General features: G+C 45.6%; 1 protein-coding gene across 2 annotated transcripts; it reads right to left on the bottom strand.

Annotated features, from left to right (window-relative positions):
- Positions 1 to 2979: 2979 nt before the first annotated feature.
- Positions 2980 to 5305, bottom strand: LOC112259759 (mucin-5AC). 2 transcript variants are annotated; one of them, XM_042328190.1, is made up of 4 exons: positions 4995 to 5305; positions 3895 to 4880; positions 3648 to 3718; positions 2980 to 3415 (listed from the first exon to the last, which is right to left on the bottom strand). In XM_042328190.1, exons 1-4 carry the CDS (start codon positions 5096 to 5098, stop codon positions 3344 to 3346), a joined length of 1233 nt encoding a protein of 410 aa, XP_042184124.1. In that variant the 5' UTR covers positions 5099 to 5305; the 3' UTR covers positions 2980 to 3343. The 2 variants fall into 2 exon arrangements, with proteins under 2 accessions (XP_042184124.1, XP_042184123.1); XM_042328189.1 differs by having other exon boundaries at positions 3895 to 5305.
- Positions 5306 to 8318: the final 3013 nt, after the last annotated feature.

The raw sequence follows: 8318 nt of genomic DNA, 5'->3' as shown, positions 1-8318 counted from the left end.
TATTTTCATAATACGCTTGTGAGATACTTGTCATTTAGAATGAATCTTTTTGTACTATAGTGTTGGCCGTTTGCAGTTATCCTTTCTCTGTCAGGGTTCAGTTACTGGGGCCAGACAGAGGGGAGAGGTCAGGCTTATCTTCATATGTAAACGTATCTTTTATACCATGTGAAGGGATGATTGAGGGGAACCAATTATCTCTTGGCTCCACAATGTCTGTGCGCCAGTCACTCCCTACTTTTCCCATCGGGGAGAGGAGGATGGCAGTGTCTGGAACCATTCTATGTTCCCTCTGAGGTTGCCCTTATCTTGACCTGGAGGCTCACTTTCCTCTCCGTGAGCTTGTCCGTTGATGGGTTGTATTTGGGATGGGAGTATCTAAAATGACAATTGATATATACCATTGGATGAGATAATGTCTTGGTACTATTTTGTACCAAGAACGAGATAAGAGCTTTGTTTAGGAGACCAAACTGAATGATAATTTATAGCCAATGTTGCCTGGCGATGGAAGTAAAATCTTTCCTTGTGAAAGTTCCTATTATCTGTGTTTTGTCATGTCGAGTAGGGGGGTAAGATCTTTGCTATAAAAGATCTCAGTTGCGAAATGTTGACCACTCTCAACTTTTCATTAGAGATACTGAAATGTTGAAAGTCAAAATGCTATTGCAAAAGCTTCATTATTATTAACCTCTAGCGTCGAGCAATCCCGTATCCGGGAGCGTAATCATAGCCTCAAGCTCATTACCATAACACAACGTTTCTTATTCATGAAAATCGCAAATGAAATGAAATGAGTATATTGAAACACAAGCTTAGCCTTTTGTTAACAACACTGTCATCTCAGATTTTCAAAATATGCTTTAACCAAAGCTACACAAGCATTTGTGTAAGAGTATTGATAGCCTAGCATAGCATTAAGCCTAGCATTCAGCAGGCAACATTTTCACAAAAACAAGAAAACCATTCAAATAAAATCATTTATCTTTGAAGAATTTCGGATGTTTTCAATGACAAGACTCTCAGTTAGATAGCAAATGTTCATTTTTTCCAAAAAGATTATTTGTGTAAGAGAAATAGCTCCGTTTTGTTCATCACGTTTGGCTAAGAAAAAAAAAACGAAAATGCAGTCACTTACAACGCCAAACTTTTTTCCAAATTAGCTCCATAATATCGACAGAAACAGCAAACGTTGTTCAGAATCAATACTCAAGGTGTTTTTCCCAATTCTATTAGATGAAAAATCATTCCTGGCAGTCGGTTTCTCACCAGAGCCAAACGGAAAAATACTGCAGCTGGAGATTACGCAATAATTGCGACGGAGGACACCAAGTGACCACCTGGTAAATGTAGTCTCTTATGGTCAATCTTCCAATGATATGCCTACAAATACGTCACAATGCTGCAGACACCTTGGGGAAAACGTGGAAAAGGTAAGCTGACTCCTAGCTCCTCCACAGCCATATAAGGAGTCATTGCCATGAGGCGGTTTCAAAAAGTGCGGCACTTCCTGATTATATTTTTATCTGGGTTTTTTCTGTAACATCAGTTCTGTGGCACTCACAGACAATATCTTTGCAGTTTTAGAAACGTCAGAGTGTTTTCTTTCCAAAGCTGTCAATTCTATGCATAGTCGAGCATCTTTTCGTGACAAAATATCTTGTTTAAAACGGGAACGTTTTTCATCCAAAAATTAAAAGAGCGCCCCCTATATCGAAGAAGTTAAAGGTGAAGATTAAGCATAACTCTGACTGGTGTGTGATTTGCTCTCTCATCATTTGGTAATTAAGGAAAATTCCACGACAGCATTCTCTCAGCCAGCTTCACCTGGAATGCTTTTCCAACAGTCTTGAAGGAGTTCCCACAGTTGTTGAGCACATGTTGGTTTCTTTTACTTCACTCTGCAGTCCAAGTCATCCCAAACCATCTCAAATGGGTTGAGGTCGGATGATTGTGGAGGCCAGGTCATCTGATGCAGCACAATATTTGGGGCAAATCCAACAGAACAGATCACTGAGCACCACACCACATTTTCAAGCATGGTGGTGGCTGCATCATGCTATGGGTATAATTGTCATTGGCAAGGACTAGGGAGTTTATGATAAAAAAGAAACAGAATAGAGCTAAGTACAGGCAAAATCCTAGAGGAAAACATTGTTCAGTCTGTTTCCAACAGACACTGGGAGACAAATTCAACCTTTCAGCAGGACAATAATCTAAAACACAAAGAAAAATATACTTGAGTTGCTTACCAAGACGACATGGAATGTTTTTGAGTGGCTTGGTTACAGTTTTGATTGAAATCAACTTGAAAATGTATGGCAAGACTTAAAAATGGCTGTCTAGCAATGATCAACAAACAGAACTTGAAGATTTGTTTTAAGAATAATGCAAATATTGTACAATCCAGGTGTGCAATGCGCTTAGAGACTTACAGTGGAGAGAACAAGTATTTGATACACTGACGATTTTGCAGGTTTTCCTACTTACAAAGCATGTAAGTGTGCAGGTCTACAATTTTTTCCCTGATGTCCTTACACAGCTCTCTAGTCTTGGCCATTGTGGAGAGTTTGGAGTCTGTTTGATTGAGTGTGTGGACAGGTGTCTTTTATACAGGTAACGAGTTCAAACAGGTGCAGTTAATACAGTTAATGAGTGGAGAACAGGAGGGCTTCTTAAAGAAAAAATAACAGTTCTGTGAGAGCCGGAATTCTTACTGGTTTGTAGGTGATTAAATACTTATGTCATGCAATAAAATGCAAATTAATTACTTAAAAATCATTCAATGTGATTTTCTGGATTTTTGCTTTAGATTCCGTCTCTCACAGTTGAAGTGTACCTATGATAAAAATTACAGACCTCTACATGCTTTGTAAGTAGGAAAACCTGCAATATCGGCCATGTATCAAATACTTGTTCACCCCACTGTATCTAGAAAGACTCACATCTGTAATCACTGTCAAAGGTGAAAGGTGAAAACTTAGCTAATCAAGATATATTAGTGTTTTATTGTTCATGTATACATTTTTTACAATATTATAATTTTTCTTCAACTATATTTAGTGTAGATCGTTGACAAAAAAATACATTTACATACATTTTAATCCCACTTTGTAACACAACAAAATGTGGGAAAGGTCAAGGGGTGTGAACTTTCTGAAGGCACTGTAGCAATGTAGTTGCCTAATACATTAGGTCTAGTTACCGTAGGTCATGTGGTAATAATGTAGTAATGAGGACAATCTATTGTAAGGTATGTGTGTAAGCTATCTTTGTGATCAGGTTTGCATTATAATCTGTCTATGTTTTATCTCCAGTGTCGTCCTCCTCTTCCCCCGGTCAACTAGCTCTGAATGATTCTCAATCGCAGTGTAAAGGTCTCTGGCAGCCCTCGTCTGATCAGTTCTGCTTGAAGCTGGAACAAACAAAGGGGTTACATCATTTAGTAAATGAGTTAACGCTACATTCCCATCCTCTTCATGCTCCTTCCATTCATTCACTTCACTTTCCATCTTTATTCAATATCCTCATTTGTTAAAGCAAACTTACGCTTAAATCCCATTGAGTGAGGTTTTTCCTCATTCTTTAATCATTTTTGGAGATTAATTAATTAATTATAAAATGAAGTGCTTGAGAGCGACTCTCACCTGCTTCAAGATCTCAGATTCGGTTAGGTATCTCGTCATGTCCAATTTCAACCTCAGTACTAACTTATATCCTGTGGAGACACAATGAGTAAATGATAAAAACAAACATGAAACAAAACAAACAGACTGACAGTAAGACAGACAGACAGACAAGCACGTACCGTAATACATGAAAATAAGGAGACTTGACAAGGTTGACCACTATTACCAATTTCATTAGATATTAAGTAAAGTAAATCACACTTACTAAGCCCACTATTCGTGGTTGACTGTCTGGCAGGTGGAGTTGTAGTGCTCATTTGTGTCGTTTTTGGTAGCTCAGTAGAGGATGTTGTAGCGGGAGTTGTAGTTGTTTTAGTTAGAACTACCATTGTGAAATTAGGTACCATTGTGAAATTAACTGAATGTATTTTTGTTGTAGTAGGATCTGTAGTTGTTGTATTAGGAGCTGTAGTTGTTGTATTAGGAGCTGTAGTTGTTGTATTGGGAGCTGTAGTTGCTGTATTAGGAGCTGTGTATGTTGTATTAGGAGCTGTGGTTGTTCTATTAGGAGCCGTGGTTGCCGTAGTAGGAGCTGTGGTTACCGTAGTAGGAGCTGTGGTTGTCATAGCTGGAGCTGCGGTTGTTGCTGTCGGAACAATAGTTGTCGTACTTAGAAGTGCTTTTGCCGTAGTAAGAGCTGTCTCTGTTGTGTTATGAACGGTTGTTGTCATATTAGAAGCAGCAGTTGTGGCTCTTGCAGGAACTGCGGTTGTCGTAGAAGGAGCTGCGGATGTCATAGTAGGACCTGCGGTTGTAAGAGCTTTGGTTGTTGTAGTAGGAGCTGCAGTTGTCGTAGTAGGAGCAACGGTTGTCGTAGTAGGAGCTGCGGTTGTCGTAGTAGGAGCTGCGGTTGTCGTAGTAGGAGCTGCGGTTGTCGTAGTAGGAGCTGCGGTTGTCGTAGTAGGAGCTGTGGTTGTCGTAGTAGGAGCTGCGGTTGTAGGAGCTTCGGTTGTCGTAGTAAGAGCTGCGGTTGTCGTAGGAAGAGCTGCGGTTGTCGTAGTAAGAGATGCAGTTGTCGTAGTAAGAGATGCAGTTGTCGTAGTAGGAACTGCTGTTGTAGAAGCTGTGGTTGTCATACTAGGAGCTGCGGTTGTCGTAGTAGGAGCTGCGGTTGTTGTAGTAGGAGCTGCGGTTGTCGTAGTAGGAGCTGCGGTTGTAGGAGCTTCGGTTGTCGTAGTAAGAGCTGCGGTTGTCGAAGTAAGAGCTGCGGTTGTCGTAGTAAGAGCTGCAGTTGTAGGAGCTGTGGTTGTCGTAGTAGGAGCTGTGGTTATCGTAGTAGGAGCTGAAGTTGTAGGAGCTTCGGATGTCGTAGTAAGAGCTGCAGTTGTCGTAGTAAGAGCTGCAGTTGTCGTAGTAAGAGCTGTGGTTGTCGTAGTAGGAACTGCTGTTGTAGAAGCTGTGGTTGTCATACTAGGAGCTGCGGTTGTCGTAGTAGGAGCTGCGGTTGTTGTAGTAGGAGCTGCGGTTGTCGTAGTAGGAGCTGCGGTTGTAGGAGCTTCGGTTGTCGTAGTAAGAGCTGCGGTTGTCGTAGTAAGAGCTGCAGTTGTCGTAGTAAGAGCTGCAGTTGTCGTAGTAAGAGCTGTGGTTGTCGTAGTAGGAGCTGCGGTTGTCGTAGTAGGAGCTGCGGTTGTCGTAGTAGGAGCTGCGGTTGTCGTAGTAGGAGCTGCGGATGTCGTAGTAGGAGCTGCGGTTGTCGTAGTAGGAGCTGCGGTTGTCGTAGTAGGAGCTGCGGTTGTCGTAGTAGGAGCTGCGGTTGTCGTAGTAGGAGCTGCGGTTGTCGTAGAAGGAGCTGCGGTTGTAGGAGCTTCGGTTGTCGTAATAAGAGCTGCGGTTGTCGTAGTAGGATCTGTGGTTGTCGTAGTAGGAGCTGCGGTTGTAGGAGCTTCGGTTGTTGTAGTAAGAGCTGCGGTTGTCGTAGTAAGAGCTGCGGTTGTCGTAGTAAGAGATGCAGTTGTCGTAGTAAGAGATGCAGTTGTCGTAGTAGGAACTGCGGTTGTCGTAGTAGGAGCTGCGGTTGTCGTAGTAGGAACTGCGGTTGTCGTAGTAGGAGCTGCGGTTGTCGTAGTAGGAGCTGCGGTTGTCGTAGTAGGAGCTTCGGTTGTCGTAGTAAGAGCTTCGGTTGTCGTAGTAAGAGCTGCGGTTGTCGTAGTAGGAGCTGCGGTAGTAGGAGCTGCGGTTGTAGGAGTTTCGGTTGTCGTAGTAAGAGCTGCAGTTGTCGAAGTAAGAGCTGCGGTTGTCGTAGTAAGAGCTGCAGTTGTAGGAGCTGTGGTTGTCGTAGTAGGAGCTGCGGTTGTCGTAGTAGGAGCTGCGGTTGTCGTAGTAGGAGCTGAGGTTGTCGTAGTAGGAGCGGCGGTTGTCGTAGTATGAGCTGCGGTTGTCGTAGTAGGAGCTGCGGTTGTCGTAGTAGGAGCTGCGGTTGTCGTAGTAGGAGCTGCAGTTGTAGGAGCTTCGGATGTCGTAGTAAGAGCTGCGGTTGTCGTAGTAAGAGCTGCAGTTGCCGTAGTAAGAGCTGCAGTTGTCGTAGAAGGAGCTGCGGTTGTCGTAGTAAGAGCTGTGGTTGTCGTAGTAGGAGCTGCGGTTGTCGTAGTAGGAGCTGCGGTTGTCGTAGTAGGAGCTGCGGTTGTCGTAGTAGGAGCTGCGGATGTCGTAGTAGGAGCTGCGGTTGTCGTAGTAGGAGCTGCGGTTGTCATAGTAGGAGCTGCGGTTGTCGTAGTAGGAGCTGCGGTTGTAGGAGCTGTGGTTGTTATAGTAGGAGCTGCGGTTGTCGTAGTAGGATCTGTGGTTGTCGTAGTAGGAGCTGCGGTTGTTATAGTAGGAGCTGCGGTTGTCGTAGAAGGAGCTGCGGTTGTAGGAGCTGCGGTTGTCGTAGTAGGAGCTGCGGATGTCGTAGTAGGAGCTGCGGTTGTCGTAGTAGGAGCTGCGGTTGTCGTAGTAAGAGATGCAGTTGTCGTAGTAGGAGCTGCGGTTGTCGTAGTAGGAGCTGCGGTTGTCGTAGTAGGAGCTGCGGTAGTAGGAGCTGCGGTTGTAGGAGTTTCGGTTGTCGTAGTAAGAGCTGCGGTTGTCGGTAAGAGCTGCGGTTGTCGTAGTAAGAGCTGCAGTTGTAGGAGCTGTGGTTGTCGTAGTAAGAGCTGCGGTTGTCGTAGTAGGAGCTGCGGTTGTCGTAGTAGGAGCTGCGGTTGTCGTAGTAGGAGCGCCGGTTGTCGTAGTATGAGCTGCGGTTGTTGTAGTAGGAGCTGCGGTTGTCGTAGTAGGAGCTGCGGTTGTCGTAGTAGGAGCTGCGGTTGTCGTAGTAGGAGCTGCGGTTGTAGGAGCTGTAGTTGTTATAGTAGAAGCTGCGGTTGTCGTAGTAGGAGCTGCGGTTGTCGTAGTAGGAGCTGCGGTTGTCGTAGTAGGAGCTGCGGTTGTAGGAGCTTCGGATGTCATAGTAAGAGCTGCGGTTGTCGTAGTAAGAGCTGCAGTTGTCGTAGTAGGAGCTGCGGTTGTCGTAGTAGGAGCTGCGTTTGTCATAGAAGGAGCTGTGGTTGTAGGCGCTTCGGTTGTCGTAGTAAGAGCTGCGGTTGTCGTAGTAGGAGCTGCGGTTGTCGTAGTAGGATCTGCGGTTGTCGTAGAAGGAGCTGCGGTTGTAGGAGGTTCGGTTGTCGTAGGAGCTGCGGTTGTCGTAGTAGGAGCTGTGGTTGTCGTAGTAGGAGCTTCGGATGTCGTAGTAGGAGCTGCGGTTGTTGTAGAAGGAGCTGTGGTTGTAGGCGCTTCGGTTGTCGTAGTAAGAGCTGCGGTTGTCGTAGTAAGAGCTGCAGTTGTCGTAGTAAGAGCTGCAGTTGTCGTAGTAAGAGCTGCAGTTGTCGTAGTAAGAGCTGCGGTTGTCGTAGTTGGAGCTGCGGTTGTCGTAGTAGGAGCTGCGGTTGTCGTAGTAGGAGCTGCGGTTGTCGTAGTAGAGCTGCGGTTGTAGGAGCTTCGGATGTCATAGTAAGAGCTGCAGTTGTCGTAGTAGGAGCTGCGGTTGTCGTAGTAGGAGCTGCGGTTGTCGTAGAAGGAGCTGTGGTTGTAGGCGCTTCGTTGTCGTAGTAAGAGCTGCGGTTGTCGTAGTAGGAGCTGCGGTTGTCGTAGTAGGATCTGCGGTTGTCGTAGAAGGAGCTGCGGTTGTAGGAGGTTCGGTTGTCGTAGTAAGAGCTGCGGTTGTCGTAGTAGGAGCTGTGGTTGTCGTAGTAGGAGCTTCGGATGTCGTAGTAAGAGCTGCGGTTGTCGTAGAAGGAGCTGCGGTTGTAGGAGCTGCGTTTGTCGTAGTAGAGCTGCGGATGTGGTAGGAGCTGCGGTTGTCGTAGTAGGAGCTGCGGTTGTCGTAGTAGGAGCTGCGGTTGTAGGAGCTTCGGTTGTCGTAATAAGAGCTGCGGTTGTCGTAGTAGGATCTGTGGTTGTTATAGTAGGAGCTGCGGTTGTCGTAGAAGGAGCTGCGGTTGTAGGAGCTGCGGTTGTCGTAGTAGGAGCTGCGGATGTCGTAGTAGGAGCTGCGGTTGTCGTAGTAGGAGCTGCGGTTGTCGTAGTAGGAGCTGCGGTTGTAGGAGCTTCGGTTGTCGTAATAAGAGCTGCGGTTGTCGTAGTAGGATCTGTGGTTGTTATAGTAGGAGCTGCGGT

This window comes from Oncorhynchus tshawytscha, linkage group LG10 (genome assembly GCF_018296145.1).
Source record: "Oncorhynchus tshawytscha isolate Ot180627B linkage group LG10, Otsh_v2.0, whole genome shotgun sequence".
NCBI classification, from domain to species: Eukaryota; Metazoa; Chordata; class Actinopteri; order Salmoniformes; family Salmonidae; genus Oncorhynchus; species Oncorhynchus tshawytscha.
This window is presented reverse-complemented; position numbering and strand designations above follow the sequence as displayed.

Coding starts and splice junctions, on each gene's coding strand:
- LOC112259759 (XM_042328189.1), bottom strand. CDS start 5,098: ATGACAACCACAGCTTCTACAACAGCAGTTCCTACTACGACAACCACA. Junction 3,719..3,894: donor AACCACGAATAGTGGGCTTA/GTAAGTGTGATT, acceptor GTGTCTCCACAG/GATATAAGTTAGTACTGAGG. Junction 3,416..3,647: donor AATCTGAGATCTTGAAGCAG/GTGAGAGTCGCT, acceptor TGTTTGTTCCAG/CTTCAAGCAGAACTGATCAG.